The 25,595-nt window shown below is 42.9% G+C and overlaps 1 protein-coding gene across 2 annotated transcripts in view; it reads right to left on the reverse strand.

Annotated features, from left to right (window-relative positions):
- The window catches only part of katnb1 (katanin p80 (WD repeat containing) subunit B 1), a 78,933-nt gene that overhangs the window by 10,326 nt on the left and 43,012 nt on the right, over window positions 1-25,595 (reverse strand). For both annotated transcript variants that reach the window (XM_060838233.1, XM_060838232.1), the window contains exons 12-16: window positions 22,026-22,076; window positions 21,222-21,298; window positions 9,470-9,589; window positions 8,210-8,356; window positions 179-255 (exon numbers count right to left, since the gene is read on the reverse strand). In XM_060838233.1, the coding sequence (XP_060694216.1) occupies window positions 179-255; window positions 8,210-8,356; window positions 9,470-9,589; window positions 21,222-21,298; window positions 22,026-22,076 (472 nt within the window). The remainder of the gene's footprint in view (window positions 1-178; window positions 256-8,209; window positions 8,357-9,469; window positions 9,590-21,221; window positions 21,299-22,025; window positions 22,077-25,595) is intronic.

A 25,595-nucleotide genomic window follows, 5' to 3' on the forward strand; every position in this document is an offset into this window, starting at 1 on the left:
TAATTCCAGATATTAATATCCTTCTCTTCCTGATTTTACTTTTGAATGGCTAAGCATTAATTTTGAGCTTGGTTAGCTTGTATCAAGTAACCCTTAAATATGTAAACACAGTGGAACTACTGCAGACAACACTCCTTGACAAAACAAAGATTAGATAGCTTTTTAAGCAAGTACATACGGTTTGAGATTTATAATGTTCAGGATGTCCACAATAACTGCCAAGTCATTCATGGTCACTGCTGAGTCTATGGAGGTCTGCAATGAAGAGACAGGTGTCAAGAGTTTGCAGGTCAGAAAATGATAGCAAGATCATATTGCTTTCAGAAGGTGTTTTTGACAAAAGTGGCCTTGTCTCAGCTGAAGTAGAAACACTGCCTGTCTGTGTAATGGGTATTATGAACAATTCTGTAGAGCAAAAGTCAGATTTAATCAGCCAAAATTTCAATCTTCAAACTGGAAAGGCTCAATTATAAGATAATCTTTTAAAACAATAGCAAGCGAAGCTGTACCACTGTAAAATTACCACCCCTATCTCCAGTGGAGGGCAAAGAGCAACAGGAATATAATTGCACAGCAACAGTACCTTTCAGAATTCCTTGTTTATAAACCACAAAACAAATAAACTAGGATGTTTAAAAGCTGAAGTGAAACCAATAACAATAATTGGGAGAAAGTGAGGAATTCTCTCACCCATGACTTCCAGTGGGAACTGCAAGCAATGAATCTCCCACAGTGCCATCATTCTCAGTTGCCATATCACAGAATAGCTACAGCACAAGGAGGGCACTTGGTTCGCTCTGTCTATGCTAATTCTCTGTCAATTAGCTAGTCCCACGCTCCTGCTTATTTCCTCATTGCTCTAAAAGGTGGTTTCTAATTCCCATCGGAAAGCCACAATTGAATGAATGGGGTTATTTTCCCTGGGGTAGGGGTTGGGGAGTCAGAACTAGATCATATTAGGGTGAGAGAGAAAAGATTTAAAAGTGAGCTAAGGGGCAACTTTTTCACGCAGAGGGTGATGCGTGTATGAAATGAGCTGCCAGAGAAAGTGGTGGAGGCTGGTACAATTACAACATTTAAAAGGCATCTGGATGGGTATATGAATAGGAAAGGTTTAGAGGGATATGGGGCAAGTACTAGCAAAGGAGACTAGATTAATTTGGGATACCTGGCTGGCATGGACACGTTGGACCAAGGGGTCTGTTTCCATGCTATGACTCTATAACACCATCAGCTTCTCCAATATATCCACCTAACTCAAGTCCCCCATCCATGTAATCAGTCATTTTTTTTGTACACTATTTTTAAAGCTGCCTGTGGTGTCTAGAAGTCGATACAATACTCCAATTGAGGCTTAAGCGATGTTTCAGAAGGGTTGATGGTAATCTCCTTGCTTTGGTACTCCATGTATCTATTTATAAAGCATAGTATCTCATAAGCCATATTAACTGCTGTCTCAACTGGTCCTGCTGCTTTCAATGATTTACACACACAAATCACACATCAGTTTTAGAATTCAGCTTCATTCCTCTTACCATTATGAGACTGTACATTTCCCTGCATTAAACTTCAGCTGCCAGACTGTCCACACAGACAATTTCTCTGTCCTTGTCCCTTTGAATTTTATTATTGTTCTCCCTCAGTAAAATTCCTCCAGGCTTTGCACCATCTGAACATTTTGAAATCATGTCCTGTCGACCCCAGTTAATGTCTTTAATACAGATCAAGGAAAGCAGTTCTACCACTGGGAAATCCCAATAAATACCCTTCTCCAGTTGTTTTCTGTGATTCAGCCACTTTGTACCTATGCTCCCACTGTTCCTTTTATTCCAGTGGTTTTAACATTGTTGACAACCTTGTAAACTAGCACTTTATCAAACATACATGTTTGCTGGGTGTGAATCCAAATCCGTTCTAAAATCTAATAGATAAAATTTCACTCCACCTGGTATTAGTTATGCCACCCCTGCCTCTTGGATTAAATTCCCTACAATATGGAAACAGGCCTTTCGGCCCAACAAGTCCACACCGACCCTCTGAAGAATAACCCACCCAGACCCATTCCCCTACCCTATATTCACCCCTGATTAATGCATCTAATACTATGGACAACTTAGGATAGCCAATTCACCTGACCAGAACATCTCTTGCACTTCATCAAAATAATTCTAAAAATCCTTTGAGATTTCTGATGACCAAAACTTATATTTGTGCAAATGCAATAATATTTCACATATTTCTCTAAAACTAATCTACAACGTTATAATCACTACCCACCTAGCCTATACATCCCAGCAACAGTCCATATAAATAGCCCCTTCGCAAAGAAAAGGTAAAATCAGACACCGGTTCTTACAGGAGAAAGAGATGGCAGAGAGAGTTAGCATGGAACTTCCTTCCATTGTAGCTGTTTCTTTGGATTCCCCAGCTTAAACTGACCAGCAGCTCTGAACAGCCTGTTTGCTAAAAACTAAACCAAAACCAGAGTAAGCTGAGCTGAGAGAAGTGGCCATTCCCCTTTCATTGTACAAGTGTTTCTTAAAACTTACAAGCTTCTTCAAGTAGATCTCTGTCCTAAATCTATCACCCCTCAATTTAAAATTATGTACCCTCATGGTAAACTTCATCATGAGGAAAAAGGCTCTCACTGTCCAGGAGAAAGTGAGGACTGCAGATGCTGAAAATCAGAGCTGAAAATGTGTTGCTGGAAAAGTGCAGCAGGTCAGGCAGCATCCAAGGAGCAGGAGAATCGACGTTTCAGGCATTTCTTTCAGGACGTTTCTTTCAGGATTCCTGAAGAAGGGCTCATGCTCGAAACGTCAGTTCTCCTGCCCCTTGGATGCTGCCTGACCTGCCACGCTTTTCCAGCAACACATTTTCAGCTCTCACTGTCTACCCTATCTAACCCACTGATTATCTTATACATCTCAATTAAGTCACCTCTCAACCTTCTTCTGTCCAATGAAAACAGTCTCAGTTCCCTCAGCCTTTCCTTGTAAAACCTTTCTTCCATACCAGGCAACATCCTAGTAAATCTTCTCTGAACTCTTTCGAAAGCTTCCACATTCTTCTTATAATGCATGCAATACTCCAGGTGCAGCCTTACTAGTGTCTTGTACAGCTGAAGCATGACCTCATGGCTCAAACTCAATTCCTCCTACCAATAAACACTAATACACCATGTGTCATCTTAACAATCCTATCAATCTGGGTGGCAACTTTCATGGACGTATGCACCTGGACACAGATCTCTCTGCTCATCTACACTACCAAGAATTTTATCATTAGCCTAGTACTCTGCATTCCTGTTACTTCTTCCGAAGTGAACTACCTCACAATTATCCACATTAGACTCCATTTGCCACTTCTCAGCTCAGCTCTACATCTTATCTATGCCCCTCTGTAGCCCACAACATCCTTCAGCACTATCCACGACTCTGCCTACCTTACTGTCATCTGCAAATTTACTAACCCATTCTTCTACACCCACCTCCAGATCATTTATAAAAATGACAAGCAGCAGTGGCCCCAAAACAGATCCTTGCCACATACTACTGGTATTTGAGCTCCAGGATGAACATTTGCCATCAACCACCACCTATCTTCTTTCAGCTAGTCAATTTCTGATCCAAACTACTAAGTCACTTTCAATCCCAAAACTCCTTATTTTGTGCAATAGCCTATCGCGTTGAACCTTATCAAACGCCTTACTGAGGTCCATATCCACTACATCAACCACCTTATCTTCATCCACCTGTTTGTCACCTTCTTGAAGAACACCATAAGGTTAGTGAGGCACGACCTATCCTTCACAAAACAGTGTCGACTTTCCCTAATCATTCAAATTATTCCTTTCCAGAAGATTATAAATCCTTTCTTATAACTTTTTCCAACAACTTACCCACAACCAAAGTTAGGCTCACTGGCCTATAATTACCAGGGTTGTCCCGACTCCCCTTCTTAAACAAGGAGACAGCATTTACTATTCTCCAGTCTTCTGTCACTATGCCTGTAGACAATGATGACATAAAGAATGAAGCCAAAGGCTCTGCAATCTCTTCCCTGGCTTCCCAGAGAATCAGAGGATAAATCCCTTCCAGCCCCAGGATCTTTTTTATTTTCAGATCTTTCAAAATTGCTAAAACTTTCTTTTGGTCAACCTCAACCCCATCTAATCTTGTTGCCTATATCTCTATATTATCACTAACACTGCCCTTTTCCAATGTGAATACTGACAAAAAGTATTCATTTAGCACTTCCCCATGTCCTCAGATTCCACACACAACTTTCCACTATTATCTTTGATTGACCCTCATCTTACATTAGTCATTCTTTAATTCCTGATACAGAGGGGCCTCGATTATCCGAATACCAATTATCCGAAAATCGGATTATCCAAAGGAGATCTCCAGGTCCCGCTGGAAACATTACATCAAAGACGTGTTTCCAACAGTGATCGTGTCTTTTGTTTACAGTGAGTAAACAGGCACCATCTCCAAATGACAGACTGCCAGCCCCCTCTCTCTCCCCACAGATTCCCTGGAGTTCTACACAGGGGTGTACCCTAACCCTGCCTCCCCAGATAATCTCTCCAACATTGTCTGGTACAGGACAAACGTGGAACCTGTCAAAAAGTTACAGTCAAAAGTTGCGTGGGTGGCTGTGACCGTGTGTATATGTGTTTGTGTGTGCTATTTGGAGACTTACCCCATAAAAGCAGCAGCAGCAGCTGCAGTCTTGGTGTTGGTGTACAATCCATCTATAGAGAACTCCCAACAGGGTGACCTCTCCTTTCCTGTTTCTAACCTCAGCCTATACTACCTCAGTGGATGAGTCCTTAAATGTTATCTTAGCTGTTGGAATACTACCCTTAATTAACAATGCCATACACCTATCTCTTTTAAAGTCTTCTCTGTTCTTGCTGAAACATCAAAATCCCAGAATCTGAAACAACCATTCCTGTCCCTCCTCTAGCCATGTTTCTGAAATGGCCACTACATCGTAATCCCAGGTATCAACCCATGCTGCAAGTTCACCCACCTGATTCCAGATGCTCCTGGCATTGAAGTACACACATTTCAAACCAACTTCCTGATTGCCAGTGCCCTCTAGTGATCTTGTAAACCTAGCCTTGACCTCACTAACCTCAACCTCCTGTACAATGGAATGACAATTCAGGTCCAATATCCCCCTGCTACATTAGTTGAAACGCCACACCACCACACCCCAAAGAGCATTAGGAAATTTCCCTCTCAGGATACTGGTACCTCTCTGGTTCAGGTGAAGACCATCTGGTTTGTAGAGGTCCCACCTTCCCCAGAAAAAGCTCCAACTTTCCAAGAATCCAAAACCTTGCCCCCTACAGCCACATGTTCAGCTCCACGCTCTCCCTGTTCCTCGCTTCACTAGCACGTGGCATGGGGAACAAACCAGAAATGATAACTCTATTTGTTCTCACTCTAAGCATCCACCCTAGCTCCCTGAATTTCTATTTTAAATCTCCACCTTTCTTCCTACCTATGTCATTGGTGCCTATGTGGACCACGACCTGGGGCTACTCTCCCTCCCCCTCAAGGATCCCAAAAACATGATCAGAGACATCACTAACCCTGGCACCTGGAAGGCAACACCAATCATGAGTTTCTCTCGTTCCCACAAAACCTCCTAACTGTCCCCCTAACTATGGAATTCCCAATGACTAAGGCTCTGCTCCTCTTCCCGCTTTCCCACTGAGCAGAGACAGACTCTGAGCCAGAGACCTGTGCCCATTGCTTATTTTCCCCAACTTCACCAACCATATCCAAAACAGTATACTTGTTATTGAGGGGAACCACCACAGGAGATCCCTGCACTGCCTGCCGGTTCCCTTTCCAACCCAACAGTAACCCATCTACCTTGTTCAAGTGGCTGTGGAGTAACTACCTCCCTGTAATTCCTCTCAATAACCCCCTCCGCCTCCTGAACAATCCGAAGTTCATCCAGCTCCAGTTCCCTAATCATGAGGAGCTGGAGTTGGGTGCACTTCCCACAAAAGAAGTCAGCAGGGACACTAGAGGTGACCCTTACTTCCCACAAACTTAATAGGAGCATTCCACTGCCCTAACCTCCATTCCTGCTGTTCTAAATTCCCAAATAGACTGCCAGGAAAAAAAAACAAATGAAACATGAAAGAAAACGCTTGTCACCTTACCAAGTGACACAGAACTTTTTTGTTTGGTGAGAGGATACTGGCAGGTATCTTTGTCCAAAAGAGTGAAGACAATTTTGGCTTTCGTAACGCCAAATGGACTATATCAATTTAAAGTCATGCCATTAGGTATGAAAAAAGTGCCAGCCGCATTTCAGAGACTAATCAATAAGGTCATTTTCAGATTAACTAATTCTGTAGTTTGTATTGATGACCTGGCGATTTTTAGTCACACATGGAATGAACACGTGCAACATTTGTCAGACTTGTTCCATCGACTTTGGGAGGGAGGCTTGGTGATGAACCTGGCTAAGGGTAAATTTGCCAAAGCCCAAGTCACCTTCCCAGGTTAGAAAGAGCTATTCAGCATTTCTCCACGAAATTGAACATTCAACAGCAGAAATATTCAACAGTTGAGAAGGAGACTTTGAGCTTGGTGGTAGCATTACAACAATTCAATATTTATGTTCCCAGTAATGTATCGGAGACAAATCATACACACTGATCATAACCCAATGAAGTTTGTGGAGAACTTCAAGGACAAAATTCCAGACTGTTTAGGTGGGGCTTATTGTTACAGCCATTCAATTTGAAAACTATGCACATGGCAGGAAGAGGAAACATGATTGCCAATGCATTGTCAAGATTTGGCTGAGAAATGGAGGCATTCGGTGACAGACTGAAATAGAATGTAGTAGTGCGTTTTCATATTTATAGTCAGTGTGTGTGCGCGTGCGTACGTGCGTGCGTGTGTGTGTTGTAGAGTACTAATATCTAATATGTAAGATTAAGGGGTTTTAAAATGAAACCATTCCTTTGAATATTGATAGTTTGTTTTTTAAAGGGGGTTAGGGGGAGGAGTGACGATGCTCTTCCTTTAACAAGGTTGTGTTGCCCTTGGTTCTTTTTAAAAGGGTTATTTGAGGCACAGATGCCGAAATGGCTGGGTTTATCTACTTGAAGAAGCTTGTAAGTTGTAAAAAAAAAACACACTTACAATGAAAGGGGAATGGCCAGTTCTCCCAGCGCAGCTTTCCCACATTTTGGTTTAGTTTTTAGCAGTTTGACATTCAGAGCTACTGGTCAGTTTAAGCTGGGGAATCCAAAGAAACAGCTACAGTGGAAGGAAGTTCCATGCTAAATCTCTCTGGCATCTCCCTCTCCTGTAAGAACCTGTGTCTGATTTTACCTTTTTTTTGCCATGGAGCAGTTTATGTGGACTGTTGCAGGCATTTGGAACTGCATCATTAAGTTGGGATGATCTGTTGGATTTTCAGATAGTAAGTTATTCTGTATTCTGTTCTCTTTTGTTTGTGTTTCATTTGGTACTGTGTAAATAAATTGCACTGTTTACTGAGAGGTTTTGGTTTTGACCAGCTGCATCACTCCTGGAATATCCCCTTATACCTGTTTAAAACAGCTAGAAACGTTGGGGTCTGGGCTTCCTTCTTGAAATGTTTTGAGGGGTCTGGCCTGGTCCATAAAACCCGTGACTCCATTTCCTCCCACAGTCCAAAGATGTGCAAGTGAGGTGGACTGCCATGGTAAATTGCCTATAATGTTCAGGGATGTATAGACTAGGTGGGTTAGCCATGGAAAATGCAGGGTTACAGCGTTAGGATCCTCTTCAGAGGATCGGTGCGGCCTCTATGGGCTGAATGACCTACTTCTACATAGTAGGGATTCTGTGAGGTCATAAGTCAATCCAACCATAAAGGGATGCATAAACAAAATCTAGGTTAAATCTGGTGAACTGCAAAGTAACAAAGATTATTGGCACATGCATATATCGATGGCATCTGGGCTGCCGCTGCACCATGGAAGTCCCTGGTAGGAATCAACTAACAAATTAGAAAACCAAATGTTAATTGGACCACTGCACCAACGAACAATCCCAGCAAACGGTGGAAGAAAATAGGGTGGGGGAGAAGAGAAAAATGAATTTGTGATACTCCAGGTTATACATTCATTATTACTCCGTTCTTCAGGCATATATGTAACATGAGAAGTTAAGAATCTGACCTTGACATCACCAGTGGTCCATACAGCTCTCACAGTGTCTAGGTTCTTAAATCGACTTGTTAATACCACGCACATAGTGTCATGCCCTTTCCGGATTTGGCTCACAGCATCTTCATCACTCAAATCAGCCAGTTTATTATTCTGAGGCTGAAGAAATATGATACAATTAAAAGACAAATTCTGACACTCAAAGATTTCATTATCTTCTTGAGGGCTGTTGTGGTGCATGGTAGTGCCCACAACTCCTGGGTTTAGAGTTATGTTATATCAGGTCTGAACAGGTTGATTTGAATAACTATAAATCAGAATAAGTTAAGGAATAAAATAAACATTTAAATAAAACAAAGAACTGTGGATGCTGGAAATCGCAAACAAAAACATAAATTACTGGAGAAATTCAGCAGATCTGGCAGCATCAGTGGAACAAAAGCAGAATTAACATTTTGGGTCCAATGACCCTTCTTCAGAACATCTTCACCTGCTCCAATGATGCTGTCAGACTTGCTGAGTTTCTCCTGCAATTTCTGTTTTTGAAATCAAACACTTGATTTGCCAGATCAACAGAAACGACTGGTGCAGGTTTCTCCGATCATAATTTACAACAATTACCAAAAACCAAAACTACCAGCTGCAGAGTGCACAAGAGAAAAACTGGGAAAGTAGCCCTTATAAAAACATTGTGTAGTCCTGTGACTCTTGCTCTGCAAGTTACAACTCAGATTGTTATCTAAGGGAGGAAATAACAATCACTGCATTTCAAAAGCAATTCCAGGCAAGGCACTAAGATTTTCAAATGTGATAAGAAACAATGCTTGTGTGCAGTTTCATATTATTCAAAGCTTGTAAACTCTAAGAATACATTATCTAGCAACACAAAAGTTTTCAGGAATTGGGAGCTTCTTTCATGGACAGGATACAATTGTAAAGATCTACTCAGGGTCTCAGTCACCATTTTTATTCTTCATTTATTTGAGGATTTTATCCAGATAGTCTTTAAGTATGCAGATTAATACACACAACCTGCAAGCTACTATCAGTGAACAGATCCAAGCAGTAAGGGTTTTATAAAAAAGTCTCACTGGGCCAAAGCCCTGCAAACCAATTACGGAATATTGATCAGAAGGAAGAGTTTATTTCAAGCATCGCATCCAGCAAGTTAGAATCAATTGTAATATTACCAAGAGTTTGCACTAAACAGAAAACATGCAACTGCAATGAGAATTTAAATTAACTGAAGGGAAATTGCTAAACACCACTTACTGGGAGAAAGTCTGCCACCTTCAATCCAATGGGCTCATTTTTAGCAATTGGGATTATCGGTGCTTCAGGCTGATTGATGGGAGTGGAGGCCACTGTTGGGGAAAAGTTCAGCTGCTCTGCCTGAAAGAAAACATTTTCAAAGATGGATTGTGACTGCTCCATACTTTTCCTCATTACGACATATGGCATTTATTGATGCCACAATTTCAAACAACACCTATTCCATATCTCAAGTATGCCAACCAAATGTCACAAGAAATTGAGAAGATCTCTTGAAATAATAAGCTGTATAAATTTACTTGGAAGAACCACATATGGCCATTATTCTTTAATTCTAAGAAATGCTAAAGTTCCCAAAGCTAAAAGCAAAATTCAATTATTTCTGACAAATATTGAACCAAAACCATTATGAAAATAGCAAGAACTTTCATTCCACTTAAGACTATACATAATATCCCAAAGCATTTCAGAGACATCTTTTTTTTTCAAAATGGAGACAGGTAAGGAAGGTGATACTAGGAAGGGTGACTTAATGTTTGCTCAATGGTTGATTACCTTACCTTTGATTCTCATTGTAAATATAGCAAAGTATCCTTTCAATGTACAATGTAAGCATTTATATTCTTTTTTCCACTACTTCCTTAATCTGTTTTTCCATCAGATACGCCTGGACATCGTTCAAGAGTTTTTAGAATCATTATCGGCACAAAAGACTACTCAGCTCATCAAGCTCATTCTCATGTCCTGTACTGCAAACCAGTCAGTCCAAATCCCCTAACTTTTTTCATCACTGTAGCCTTGCAAGTTTATTTCTCTCAATGGCCATCTGATTTCCATGTGATATCAGTAGTCACCCTCTTCTTCCATCACACTCATAGGCAATGAGATCCAGTTCAGCACTATTCACTATATAAAACATTTTCTTTAAAATTCCTTCAACATCTCTTGCTCAAAACAAAATGCTACTCCCAAATCCTTGTACTATCAACTCACGCAAATATAAATTTGATCAGCAAAAGTAGATCTGTTAACTGATCACATGTTTTGGCACTATGTTGAACAGTAAGAAAAATGGGTGTCCAGAAATCTAATATCAGTACATCTTTGGCTCAAAAACTTTCAAACTACTCAACTCAAAAATGCATAGAAAATTTGGGCAACTTTTTTGTAGCTCTAAGTATAACTATTTCCACAGCCCTCAATAATAGACAGGAAGCTTATCAGTTCACCTCTCTGGCATGAAGCCTTAAAATCGCTTAATTTACTCAGTAACAAACTAATGCTGTCAAGTTCACACACCCTTTTTATCTTTCCTTGCAATTATTTTTTTCTTGATATAACAATGCTTTCACTGGGGTTAGTTTTTGCTGTTTCTCCCTGCTGGTCTAGTGGTTGGGATTCGTCGCGATTACCGCTGCAGCCCGGGTTGAATTCCCGGTCAGGGAACATCTCTAAGTGAGAGCAGAGTGGCGCAGCGGGAGCTTGCTGGGCCCATACCCAGAGGTCGATGGGTCGAAACCATCCTCTGCTATTGCTCCATGTCTCTTTGAGCAGCTTTCCTTTTACTTCAATAAGGCGTTCGACAAGGTTTCCAATGAGAGACTGGTTAGCAAGGTTAGATCTCACGGAATACAGGGAGAACTAGCCATTTGGATAAAGAACTAGATCAAAGATAGAAGACAGAGGGTGGTGGTGGAGGGTTGTTTTTCAGACTGGAGGCCTGTGACCAGTGGAGTGCCACAAGGATCGGTGCTGGGTCCACTACTTTTTGTCATTTACATAAATGATTTGGATGTGAGCATAAGAGTTACAGTTAGTAAGTTTGCAGATGAGACCAAAATTGGAGGTGTAAGTGGACAGTGAAGAAGGTTACTTCAGATTACAACAGGATCTTGACCAGATGGGCCAATGGGCTGAGAAGTGGCAGATAGAGTTTAATTCAGGTAAATGCAAGGTACTGCATTTTGGGAAAGCAAATCTTAGCAGGACTTATACACTTAATGGTAAGGTCCTAGGGAGTATTGCAAAAAAAAAGAGACCTTGGAGTGCGGGTTCATAGCTTTTTGAAAGTGGAGTCGCAGGTAGATAGGATAGTGAAGGCTGCGTTTGGTATGGTTTCTTTTATTTGTCAGAGTATTGAGTACAGGAATTGGGATGTCATGTTGCGGCTGCACCAGACATTGGTTAGGCCACTGTTGGAATAATGTGTGCAATTCTGGTCTCTTTTCTATCAAAAAGATGTTGTGAAACTTGAAAGGGTTGAGAAAAGATTTACAAGGATGTTGCCAGGGTTGGAGGATTTGAGCTATGGGGAGAGGCTGTTTTCCCTGGAGCGTCGAAGGTTGAGGGGTGACCTTATAGAGGTTTACAAAATTATGAGGGGCATGGATAGGATAAACAGACAAAGTCTTTTCCCTGGGTTGGGGGGGGGAGGAGTCCAGAACTAGAGGGCATAGGTTTAGGGTGAGAGGGGAAAGATATAAAAGGGACTTAAGGGGCAATTTTTTCATGCAGAGGGTGGTACGTGTGTGGAATGAGCTGCCAGAGGAGGTGGCGAAGGCTGGTACAATTGCAATATTTAAGAGTCATTTGGATGGGTATATGAATAGGAAGGGTTTGGAGGGATATGGGCCATGTGCTGGCAGGTGGGACTAGATTGGGTTGGGATATCTGGTTGGCATGGAGAGATTGGATCGAAGGGGTCTGTTTCCATGCTGTACATCTCTATGACTCTAAAGAGGCTAAATCTAAAATCTAAATTCAAACAGTAGCCTTCCCTCTTCACAGATTTTCAGCAGGTTGTACAATTCAAAAGTAACAATCACATTTCCTTCAGAAGCCAAAGGTGGACCCGGTCTCAAGAGTGGCTTTTCATCATTTTTAAGAGTTGATTAGAGTCAGAGTCACACAACATGGAAACAGACCCTTCAGTCCTACTCATGCCAATCTGACTTACTCCTATTTGCCAGCATTTGGCCCATATGCCTCGAAACCCCTTGTATTCATACAACCATCTAGATGCCTTTTAAATATTATAATTGTCCCCACCTCCACAATTTCCTCTGGCAGCTCACTCCATAAATGCACCATCTTCTGCATGAAAAGGTTACCCCTCAGGTCATTTTTAAATCCTTCGCCTCTCACCTTAAACCCATGTCCTCTAGTTTTGGACTCCCCTACCTTGGGAAAAAGACCTTAACTATTCACCTTATCCATGCCCCTCGTGATTATATAACTCTCTAAGGTCACCCCTCATTCTCTGACGCTGCAGGGAAAAATGCCCCTGTTTAGTCTCTCCATATAGCTTAAACTCTCCATAAAGTCAGAGCTGCACAGCATGAAGAGACCCTCTTTGGTCAATTCGTCCATGCCAACCAGATATCCTAACCTAATCTAGTCCCACTGGCCCATATCCACTTAAACACTTTCTAATCATATACCCAACGAGATGACTTTTAAATGCTGTAATTGTACCAGCCTCCACCAGTTCTTCTGGCAGTTCATCCCATACACACACAACCCTCTGCATTAAAAAGTTGCCCTTTAGCTCACTTTTATATCTTTCCCCTCTCACCCCGAACCTATGTCCTCTAGCTCTGGACTCCCCCAACCCAGGGAAAAGACCTATCTATTTATGCAATCCATGTTCCTCATGATTTTATAAACCTCTATAAAGGCCACCCCTCAGCCTCCAAAGCTCCAAGGAAAACAGCCCCAGCCTATTCAACATTTCCCGATAGCTCAAACTCTCCAACTCTGGCAATGTCCTTGTAAATCTTTTCTGAACCCTTTCAAATTTCACAGCATTCTTCCGATAGGAAGATCAGAATTGCTCATAATATTCCAAAATTGGCCTAACCAATGTTCTGTACAGCTGCAACATGACCTCCCAACTCCTATGCTCAATGCTCTGACCAATAAAGGAAAGCATACCAAAAGCCTTCTTCACTATCCTATCTACCTGTAACTCTACTTCCAAGGAACTATGAACCTGCACTCCAAGGTCTCTTACCAGTAATTGTATAAGCCCTGCTCTGACTTGCTTTTCCAAAACTATTGCACCTCGCACTTACCCAAACCTTGTAAATAGTTTCTGCACCCTCTCAAGTTTAACAACATCCTTCCTATAGAAGAGCGACTAAAAAGCAGATAAGAGCTTGGCAGAGAACGAGATAAGACTGATAAAAATTGCATTAACTTCAATGCAAGAGGCCTGTCAGGCAAGGCAGATGAATTTAAGGCACGGTTGGAAACATGGGACTGGGATATTATTGCTATCACAAACGCTTCTCAGGGATGGACAGGTCTGGTAGCTTAAAGTTCTAGGATATAGATGCTATATAAAGGATAGAAAGAAAGGCAAGATAGGAAGGGATGTGGCGCTTTTGCTCAGGGATGACATTACAGCTGTATTCAGGGAGAATATTTCCAGGAGACTGTCCAATGTAGTTATATGGGTGGAACTTAAAAATAATAAAGGGATGATCACCTTGTTACATTGTGGTCAGTGAGAAATTGAGAAGCAAATATGTAAGGAGATCTCAGTGATTTGTAAGAAAAATAGGGTTGTAATGGTAGGAGATTTCAACTTTCCAAACAGACTGGGACTGGTCATACTGCTAAGGGTGTCGATGGAGAGGATAAGTGTGTACAGTACAAGGAAACTTCCTTATTCAATATGTGGATTCACCTACCAGAGAAGGAGCAACATTTGACCTTGGTGGGAAATAAAGAGGGGCAAACTGACTGAATTGTCAGTGGGGGAGCACTTTGGGGTATAGAACATAGAACAGTATAGCACAGAACAGGCCCTTCACCCCAGGATGTTGTGCCGACCATTGATCCTCATGTAAGGTAAACCTAACGTACGAACCCTCAAATTTCTGTGACCATATGCCTGTCCAGCAGTCTCTTAAATACCCCCAATGATCTTGCTTCCACAACTGCTGCTGGCAACGCATTCCATGCTCTCACAACTCTCTGCGTAAAGAACCCGCCTCTGACATCCCCTCTATAGTTTTAAGCTGTTTGGCGGAAGGTATGACCCCTCGTGTTAACAATTTCTGCCCTGGAAAAAGTATCTGGCTATCAACTCTATCTATGCCTCTCATTATCTGGTACACCTCAATTAGGTCCCCTCTCTTCCTTCTTTTTTCCAAAAAAAAAGTCTGAGCTCAGCCAACCTCTCTTCGTAAGATAAGCCCTCCAGTCCAGGCAGCATCCTGGTAAACCTCCTCTGAACCCTCACCAAAATATCCACATCTTTCCTATAATAGGGCGACCAGAACTGGACACAGCATTCTAAGTGCGGTCTACCCAAAGTTTTATAGAGCTGCAACAAGATCTCACGACTCTTAAACTCAATCCCCCTGTTAATGAAAGCCAAAACACCATATACTTTCTTAACAAACCTGTCCACTTGGGTGGCAATTTTAAGGGATCTATGTACTTGCACACCAAGATCCCGCTGTTCCCCCATACTGCCAAGAATCCTGTCTTTAATCCTGTACTTAACTTTCAAGTTCGACCTTCCAAAATTCATCACTTCGCATATATCCAGATTGAACTCCATCTCCCACTTCTCAGCCCATCTCTGCATCCTGTCAATGTCATGCTGCAGCCTACAACAGTCCTCTGTACTGTCAATGACACCTCCAACCTTTGTGTTGTCTGCAAACTTGCTGACCCATCCTTCAATCTCCTCATCCAAGTCATTAATATAAATTACAAAGACTAGAGGCCGAAGAACAGAGCCCTGTGGAAAACCACTCACCACTGACGTCCAGGCAGAATACTTTCCTTCCACTATCACTCGCTGTCTTCTGTTGACCAGCCAATTCTGCATCCAGACAGCTAAATTTCTCTGTATCCCATTCCTCCTGACCTGCTGAATGAGCCTACCATGGGGAACCTTATCAAATGCCTTGCTGAAGTCCACATACACCACATCCACCACTCAACCCTCATCAACTTGTCTAGTAACATCCTCAAAGAACTCATTATGTTTGTGAGGCATGACCTGCCCCTCACAAAGCCGTGCTGACTGCATCTCATCAAGCAATACTCTTCCAGATGGTCACAAATCTTATCCCTTAGAATCCTTTCTAACATCTTGCAGACGACAGACGTGAGACTGACTGGTCTGTAATTGCCAGGGATTTCCCTATTTCCTTTCTTGAAGAGAGGAATTACAATTGCTTCGCTCCAATCCTCAGGTACGACTCCAGTGGAGAGTGAGGATGCAAAGGTCTTCGCAAGCAGCGAAGCAATCACATTTCTTGCTTCCCAAAGCAACCGAGAACAAATCTGGTCTGGCCCTGGCGACTTGTCAATCTTAATGTTTGTCAAAATTTTCAAGTAAAAAGTGAGGTCTGCAGATGCTGGAGATCAGAGCTGAAAATGTGTTGCTGGTTAAAGCGCAGCAGGTCAGGCAGCATCCAAGGAACAGGAAATTTGACGTTTCAGGCAAAAGCCCTTCATCAGGAATGAGGAAAGTGTGTCCAGCAGGCTAAAGATAAAAGGTAGGGAGGAGGGACTTGGGGGAGGGGCGATGGAGATGTGATAGGTGGAAAGAGGTCAAGGTGAGGGTGATAAGCTGGAGTGGGGGTGGGGGCGGAGAGGTTAGGAAGAAGATTGCAGGTTAGGAGGGCGGTGCTGAGTTCGAGGGAATCGTCTGAGGCAAGGTGGGAGGAGGGGAAATGAGGAAACTGGAGAAATCTGAGTTCATCCCTTGTGGTTGGAGGGTTCCCAGGCGGAAAATGAGGCGCTCTTCCTCCAACCATCGTGTTATGTTCTGGCGATGGAGGAGTCCAAGGACCTGCATGTCCTCAGTGGAGTGGGAGGGAGAGTTAAAGTGTTGAGCCACGGGGTTGTTGGGTTGGGTGTTCCCCGAAGCATTCCGCAAGTAGGCAGCCCGTCTCCCCAATACAGAGGAGGCCACATCGGATGCAGCGGATGCAATAGATGATGTGTGTGGAGGTGGAGGTGCAGGTGAATTTGTGGCGGATATGGAAGGATCCCTTGGGGCCTTGGAGAGAAGTAAGGGAGGAGGTGTGGGCGCAAGTTTTGCATTTCCTGCAGTTGCAGGGGAAGGTGCCGGGAGTGGAGGTTGGGTTGGTGGGGGGGGGTGGACCTGACGAGGGAGTCACGAAGGGAGTGGTCTTTGCGGAACGCTGATAGGGGAGGGGAGGGGAGGGGAGGGAAATATATCCCTGGTGGTGGGGTCCGTTTGGAGGTGGCGGAAATGACGGCGGATGATATGCTGTATACGGAGGTTGGTGGGGTGGTAGGTGAGAACCAGTGGGGATCTGTCCTGGTGGCGGTTGGGGGAAGCGGGGCTCAAGGGCGGAGGAGCAGGAAGTGGAGGAGATACGGTGGAGGGCATCGTTGATCACGTCTGGGGAGAATCTGCGGTCTTTGAAGAAGGTGGCCATCTGGGCTGTACGGTATTGGAACTGGTCCTCCTGGGAGCAGATGCGGCGGAGACGAAGGAATTGGGAATATGGGATGGCATTTTTACAGGGGGCAGGGTGGGAGGAGGTGTAGTCCAGGTAGCTGTGGGAGTCAGTCGGTTTATAGTAGATGTCCGTGTTGATTCGATCGCCCGAGATAGAAATGGAAAGGTCTACGAAAGGGAGGGAAGAGTCTGAGACAGTCCAGGTGAATTTGAGGTCGGGATGGAAGGTGTTGATAAAGTTGATGAACTGTTCAACCTCCTCATGGGAGCACAAGGCAGTGCCGATACAGTCATCGATGTAGCGGAGGAAAAGGTGGGGGGTGGTGCCAGTGTAGTTGCGGAAGATGGACTGTTCCACATATCCTATGAAGAGACAGGCATAGCTGGGGCCCATGCGGGTGCCCATGGCAACTCCTTTAGTTTGGAGGAAGTGGGAGGATTGGAAAGAGAAGTTGTTCAGGGTGAGGACCAGTTCAGTCAGTCGAAGGAGGGTGTCAGTGGAAGGGTACTGGTTGGTGCGGCGGGAAAGGAAGAAGCGGAGGGCTTTGAGTCCTTCGTGATGGGGGATGGAGGTGTACAGGGACTGGATGTCCATCGTGAAGATAAGGCGTTGGGGACCGGGGAAGCGAAAATCATGGAGGTGGTGGAGGGCGTGGGTGGTGTCCCGAACGTAGGTGGGGAGTTCTTGGACTAAGGGGGACAGAACCGTGTCGAGGTACGCAGAGATGAGTTCAGTGGGGCAGGAGCAGGCTGAGACAATGGGTCTGCCGGGGCAGTCAGGTTTGTGGATTTTGGGCAGGAGGTAGAAACGGGCGGTGCGGGGTTGTGGGACTATGAGGTTGGAGGCGGTGGATGGGAGATCCCCTGAGGTGATGAGGTTATGGATGGTCTCGGAGATGATGGTTTGGTGGTGGGAGGTGGTGTCATGGTCAAGGGGGCAATAGGAGGAGGTGTCCGCGAGCTGGCGTTTGGCCTCAGTGGTATAAAGGTCGGTGTGCCAAACTACTACCGCGCCTCCCTTGTCTGCCGGATTGATGGTGAGGTTGGGGTTGGAGCGGAGGGAGTGGAGGGCTGCACGTTCTGAGGATGAGAGGTTGGAGTGGGTAAGAGGGGTGGACAGAATTTTCAGCCCATCAGCTTCCTCAATCTCTGTCCGTTCCGGCATGCTTATCTGTAAGTGATCATAATTCTACTAGTTTTAAAATAGTTATGAAAAGGATAGAACTAATCGAAAAGTTAAACTGGAGTAAGGCCAATTTTGACAGTATTAAGCGGGAACTTCATAAGTTGATTGAGGAGGCTATTTGCAGTTCAAGGGACAGTTGGGATATGGGAGACCTTGAACAACGAGATAACAAGAGATCAGAGACACTACGCTTTTATTCGTGTGAAAGGGAAGGCTGGCAGGTGTAGGGAACGCTGGGTGTCTTGAGAAATTGAGGCTCTGGTGAAGAAAAAGGAGGGATATATCAGGTATAGACAACTGGGATCACATGAATCCCGAGAAGAGAAAAAGGGCAGTCGGAGTATACTCAAGGGGGAGATTGGGAGGGAAAAAAAAAGAGACATCAGATAGCTTTGGATTCTCCTTAACTCTATTTGCCAAAGAAATTATATAAATACATTAAGGACAAAAAAGTAACTAGGGACAGAAGAGGACCCCTTAAAGATCAATTTGGCCGTTTATGTGTGAAACCACAGAAGATGGAAGAGATACTAAATATATAATTACAACGGAGAAGGCAATGTCTCGAAGTGTTCATTTTCCAGCAGAGGTGGTACTGTAGGTCTTAAAATTCATAAAGCTAGATAAATCCCTGGGATCAGATCAGGTGTTTCCTAGAACTTTATGGGAAGCTCGAGAAAAAGCTGATGGGTCACTTGCTGAGATATTTGTATCATTGATAGCTCCATGAGCTTCAGTGTTAATTCAGTTACTACAACAATCTTCACTAGCAACTTCAAATAGAGGTGCTACTCCTGATGACTGATGCAGTGAGATGCCCAGAATTTGTGTTACAAAAACCTAGACTATTACCCGATCCTAACATTTCTTGTCACTTTACCTGTAGCAATGGTTTCTGTGACAGTGTCTCAGCATTTCAACTGGCAGACAAACATTTTCTTATTTTCAAGGCAAATGGAAAGTGTCCCAGGTGAAATGCAACTGGTCAAACTATTTGATGTTAAACACAGTAGTTAAAATATGACTAAAGAACGAAGAGTTTAAAATAACATAATTCTATTGGAAACCTTAACACTGAATAACACACACAGTAACTATTACTAATTAACTGTTCCAATACAGTAACATCCCATAAATACTCCCCTTCTAAAAGGAAAATTGACACTCAGATTCACATGCAGTTCTCCAATTCAGGAGAAAAAAAAATCAAGTAAAAGTCAGAGAGAATAGCAGTCAAGAAGTATTCACTGAAGCTTCCAACTCTTGAGACCTCAATAGCTTCTGTTTAAAGCTAAAACTAAAAACAAAAAACGATCTAGAAAGCCGGGTTTGAGAGAGCTGGTCATCCCCAGACTGTTTCCATTGTTTCCAACTTAAAACCAAAGGCCTCATAAGCTGCTTACTTTCTTAGACAGTTCAACACTTCTGCCTTACAACCTCCCATCAAAAAGAAACCAGGACAAAATAACCTGTTAAAAGCCACGTCTTCGCCCGTAATTACATATAGTATGAATAAACACTGTTCATAAAAGCTTGTTGTGAACATTATAAAATTTACCCTGTATAAAAATCTCACACAACTTCTAGACAGCTGGGATGCAATCCAATCTCAATATTTAGATCCAATATTACATTAGGGTATGATGAAATTCTTAAAAACATTCAGCTTCAGTCAATTCTACTTTTATAGAGCTATACCAAGATTATTACTTGACAACAAAACAAAATCATTGTAGCTCACCTTGGCAAATGGGGGAATATATCCTTTACTGTTGTTAGGTTTTGGCACAGATGTTCTAAAACTTCAACCAGAGGAGATAAAGACACGGCTGTCAACACTCTGCATTAAGCATGCAACCAAAAAAAGCAAGTTGCCAGCACCTAAGGAAATCCACAAATGTTTTCCAAAAATGCAATCACTACTGAAAATGCAACATCCTGGAACTAGGATAGGAGAAATTTCTGAAACCCTCAGACTTGGGTTAAGTGATGTGACCAATTCTAATCCTGACACTGCAAGTATCTAAATTGATAACTTCTGAATAGGAGCTATATTCAAGTCAAAATATTAACTGTTCCTCTGTCCGCAGTCACAGCCAAACTTGATGAGTGTTTCCCGCACTTTCTGTTTTCATTCTTAAATTAATTGCTCTGGTCCAACTTCATAAAGTAATGTCGTAGTTTAGCATGCTACTGTTCCAAGCATGTCATGGTACAATCAGATAGCAAGACATTTGCTGGATTATTTTAAATAAAATATGCATACAATGTGATCAAAATTGGCTTGTTATGCAGTGAAGTAGTATCCCTACTTATAAACCAGAAGGTCTGGGTTCACGTTCTACCTGCCCAGGGGCGCATCATAACATAGAAACTAGGAGCAGGGCTAGGTCATCCAGTCCTTCGAGCCTGCTCCACTATTCAAGCTGATTATGGCTCTTCCTCTAACCCAGTGCTACATTTCCACTTTTGCTCCATACCCCTTAAAATAACTACAATCAGGTCAATATCTGACATTATATGGAAAGGTTATACATTTAGCAGCAAATAGGAATGCCACTTCTCCCACTAGCTCAGTGGATACATTCATCATGTGATGTGGTACTAACCCAACTGACCAGAAGGCACAGGTTTGATTCTTGACCAGGACGGTGTTAGGCCATATCATTTGGGGAAACTACAGATCGTTTTCAATGGTCATGTGCTTGAAGATTGAGAAGTTAAAAGATTCTGCCACTCAATTACCTCTGGACTAATTATATATAGTAAAACAAGTTAGCCCCACTTGGTCTCCAAGTTCCTGCATTGAGAAGGATTGAATTTATTGGTAGCTCCTGGCTGCCCAAGGATCTAAACTAAGTAAACAATCGAAGCCTTTGGAAAACAGAAGGAAACAAAAAGCAAAATGATTACTTGATAAGATATTCTGCATATGTACCAGCTTTAAACAATTAACAACTAAGACAAAAGAAAAATACCTGAATGCAGGAAAGCTGCAGTGAAAGCAAAACCTGCTGGAAATACTTAACAGGTCTGGCAGCTTTTGTGGAAACAATTAGCTTTCACTGTATGATTTATGATAAAGATTTTCCACAGATTGCATTACTAACCTGCATTCTTTGCAGCACAGGAGAATGCACTTCTGTTGGAGCAATCACTTTCTCAGCTTCTTTCACTGTAACAGTATCTACACAAAACATTAATATGTAAAGTCCAGCACCAAAGTAAAGAGCATTAACCACTGTTCAGTGAGTGCCAATAAAAATACTTCATGCACCAATGTACAGAATTTCCGCCGAAACAGTTTCATATTTGCAGTTCGTTACTCAGCACCGACCCAGAGTGAAAAGATGGAATTCAAAGTATCACCTGAAAAAGGGAGTTAAATGAAAAATGCAACAAACTTTAAATAGAAAGGAAGGTCATTCCTTTCACCAGAATGTCACATTTCTTCCTTATGGTTTACATTTTTGAATTTTTTTTAAACGTAATGTCAGATATTGACCTGACAGTAGTTATTTATTTTAAGGGATACAGAGTGAAAGTGGAAATATAGAACGGAAATAGTAGATCAACCATGTTCACCTAAAGTAGCAGAATTTTGGAATCAATTAAGTTTGTATGGAATGACAAGAAAACGTGTTGTAAACAAAGGAATCTTTGAATTGAAATAGAACACGAATAGCAAATTCACTCAGCAAACTTGTACAGTCAACTGTCATCCAGAATGAAAATGGCTTGATAAACTGACCTGAAATAAAGTTCTCATGTGAACATCCAATATCTTATTACTGAGCTGGAAGTGAAATCTAGGTCAAGATAAATCAGACAAAGCCACATTCCCTGATGAGGAGGAAGTTGAACACAGACATATATACATGCATACAGAAGAAAGTGTTCCAAAACAGGCTTACCATCTTCTGGAGGTGCAGGAAAGGGATCAGTCCTCCGAGGTGGAGTCCGGGCTGTCGTAAAACGAAATCAATGAATCAGCAAAATTTCTGGTTAGGTTTTCAAAATTGACCCACATATTAAAAGTTTAAAAGTAAGAAAAAAAATTAACATTGCTGATCTTCTACACACATCTTAATGCACTTACATGCTCCTAAAACAAGTATTCCTACACAACATTAGATCAATGAGTAGCCCATCACTCTGGATAAACAGCAGTATGCTGGCACGTATCTAGTTAGAATACACAAACAGATCAATAATACAAATAAAAACCAAAAGAATTGCGGATGCTGTAAATCAGGAGCAAAAATTGCTAGTAAAGCTCAGCAGGTCTGGCAGCATCTGTGGTGAGAAATCAGTTTTCTTTTCAGGTCGAGTGACCCTTCCTCAGAACACAATGCGTCAGAAAGGACAGAGACTACCATGGAGTCATACAGTACAGAAACAGACCCTGCGGTCCAACTCATCCATGTTGATCACATTTCCCAAATCTAAACGAGTCCAGCTTGCCTACATTTGGTCTGCATTCTTCCAAACCTTTCCTATTTATGTACCTGTCCAAATGCCTTTTAAAAGTAGTAATTGTACCTGCATAAACCACTTCCTCTGGAAGTTCATTCCACATACAAACCACTTGCTGTGTAAAAAAGGTGCCCCTAAGCTCCCTCTTACATCTTTCTTCTCTCACCTTAAAAATATGCCCACTAGTTTTGAATTCCTCTACCCTTGGGGAAAAGAGGCAAAAAACTGCAAATGTTGAATCCAAGGTAGACAAGCAGGAGACTGGAAGAACACAGCAAGCCAGGCAGCATCAGGAGAAAAGACCTTTGATATTCACCTCATCTTTGCCCCTCATGATCTCCAGAAGGTCACCCCTCAACACCTTACACTCCATGAGATACTTCATAAATAAGACTGCTTGATATTTTTGTTGTACTAAACATTAAGCCTTATTTCAATGCCCCTAAGGATCGAAGAAAAATCAGTGATCTTTAAAAGTCAAACAGAAGTTGCAAAGTAATACAAATTGGTACCACGAAAAATAGTGGAAAATAGATTAAGATTCCGCAAGCAGATTTTAAGAAAAAGATTTAAAATATTGGACTTTCAGATATCGGTGCTTATGACATATAAATAAGACAACAGAATAGATGAATGAAAACAATTGAAGAGATAATGCAGGACAGTAGGCTTTAGATTTCTTGGAGAAAGTGAGGACTGCAGATGCTGGAGATCAGAGTTGAAAAATGTGTTGCTGGAAAAGCGCAGCAGGTTAGGCAGCATCAAAGCAGCAGGAGAATCGACGTTTCGGGCATAAGCCCTTCTTCAGGGATAAGGAGGGTGTGCCTAGCAGGCTAACATAAAAGATAGGGAGGAGGGACTTGGGGGAGGGGCATTGGGAATGCGATAGGTGGAAGGAGGTTAAGGTGAAGGTGATAGCTGGAGAGGGGTTGGGGGTGGAGAGGTCAAGGCGGTGCTGAGTCCAAGGGTTGGGACTGAGAAAAGGTGGGGGGAGGGGAAATGAGGAAGGTGGAGAAATCTGCATTCATCCCTTGCGGTTGGAGGGTTCCTAAGCGGAAGAGGAGGTGCTCTTCCCCCAGACGTCGTGTTGCCATGGTCTGGCGATGGAGGATGCCAAGAACCTGCATGTCCTTGACGGAGTGGGAGGAGGAGTTAAAGTGTTCAGACACGGGACGGTTGCATTGGTTGGTGCGGGTGTCCCAGAGGTGTTCTCTGAAACGTTCCACAATTAGATGGCCTGTCTCCCCAATGTATAGGAGGCCACATCGGGTGCAGGGGATGCAGTAAATGGTGTGTGGAGGTGCAGGGAATTTGTGATGGATATGGAAGGATCCCTTGGGGCCTCGGAGGGAAGTGAGGGGGGGAGGTGTAGGCGCAAGTTTTGCATTTCTTGCGGTTGCAGGGGAAGATGCCAGGAGTGGAGGTTGAGTTGGTGGAAGGTGTGGACCTGACAAGGGAGTCGCGGAGGGAGTGGCCTTTCCGGAACGCTGATAGGAGAGGGGAGGGAAATATATCCTTGGTGGTGGGGTCTGTTTGGAGGTGGCGGAAATAACGAAGGATGATGCGATGTATCTGGAGGTTGGTGGGGTGGTAGGTGAGGACTAGTGGGGTTCTGTCCTCGTGGCGATTGGAGGGGCGGGGTTCAATGGCGGAGGAGCGGGAAGTGGAGGAGATGCGGTGGATAGCATCGTCAACCACGTCTGAGGGGAAATTGCGGTCTTTGAAGAAGGAGGCCATCTGGGTTGTTCGGTATCGGAATTGGTCCTCCTGGGAGCAGATGCGGCGGAGACGAAGGAATTGGGAATATGGGATGGCATTTTTACAGGGGGCAGGGTGGGAGGAGGTGTAATATAGATAGCTGTGGGAGTCAGTCGGTTTATAATAAACGTCCGTGTTGAGTCGGTCTTCCGAGATAGAAATGTAGGGGTCTAGGAAGGGGAGGGAGGAGTCTGAGATGGTCCAGGTAAATTTGAGGTCGGGGTGGAAGGTGTTAGTAAAGAGGTCGGAGTGGGAGGTGTTTCTTGGGCATTGCGACAGTTTCTAAGGAAATTATAATGTTATACAGCACAAAAACAGACCTTTTGATCCAACTCAACAGTGCCAGAGTTAAACTAACTGGCCTTGTGCTGGAATTATCTCTTTCCATTTTAAACCACAGTGCAACCTCCAATTTATTGGCATCACACCTGTAGTTATGGGGATCGAACTATGATGACTTGATCCACTACAATTTCTTTCTTTCCTTTTAAATATCTGAGATCTACTTAATTTGGAACAAAACAGAAATTGCTGGAGAAATTCAGCAAGTCTGGCAGCATCAATGAACAACTGAAGAAATTTCCCAGAAGGGTCACTGGACCTGAAAGTTTAAATCCGCTTTCTGTCCACAGGTGCTGCTGGTTTCTTTTTAGAGTCCCATGTGGAAAGCTAGTCCAAAAGGTAAGAGTCCATGGGATCCAAGACAGATTAGCAAACTGAATTCAAAATTGGCTTGTGGATAGGAGTCAAAAGGAGATGATGAAGGTAATTGGAAGCCCATGATCAACAGTGTACCACAGGGATCAGTGCTGGGACCCTTGCTGTTTGTTATGTACATTAACAACTTGGATGTGAATGTAGAAATTACAATTAGTAAGTTTGCAGATGACATAAAAATTGGTGGTGATGGTGTTAGTAAGGGTGATGGTCTCAGGCTATGGTCCAATATTGATCAGTTGGTAAATTAGGCAGAGCAGTGGCAGATGGCATTTAATCCTGATAGGTGCAAAGTGATGTATTTTGGGAGATCTACACAATGAATGTTCGGTCCCTAGGAAGTACTGAGGATCAAAGGGACTTTGGTGTACAAATCCTTAGATCCTATGGTGTCAGCATAGATGGATAGGTTGCTGAAGAAGGCATAAGGGATGCTTTCCTTCATTAGCTGGGTAATAGATCACAGAGCAAGGAAGCCTGGTTACAAGTCTATTAAACATTGGTTAGGAACAGGTGGAATGCTGTGCAATTCT

This window comes from Hemiscyllium ocellatum, chromosome 17 (genome assembly GCF_020745735.1).
Source record: "Hemiscyllium ocellatum isolate sHemOce1 chromosome 17, sHemOce1.pat.X.cur, whole genome shotgun sequence".
Classification (NCBI taxonomy): Eukaryota; Metazoa; Chordata; class Chondrichthyes; order Orectolobiformes; family Hemiscylliidae; genus Hemiscyllium; species Hemiscyllium ocellatum.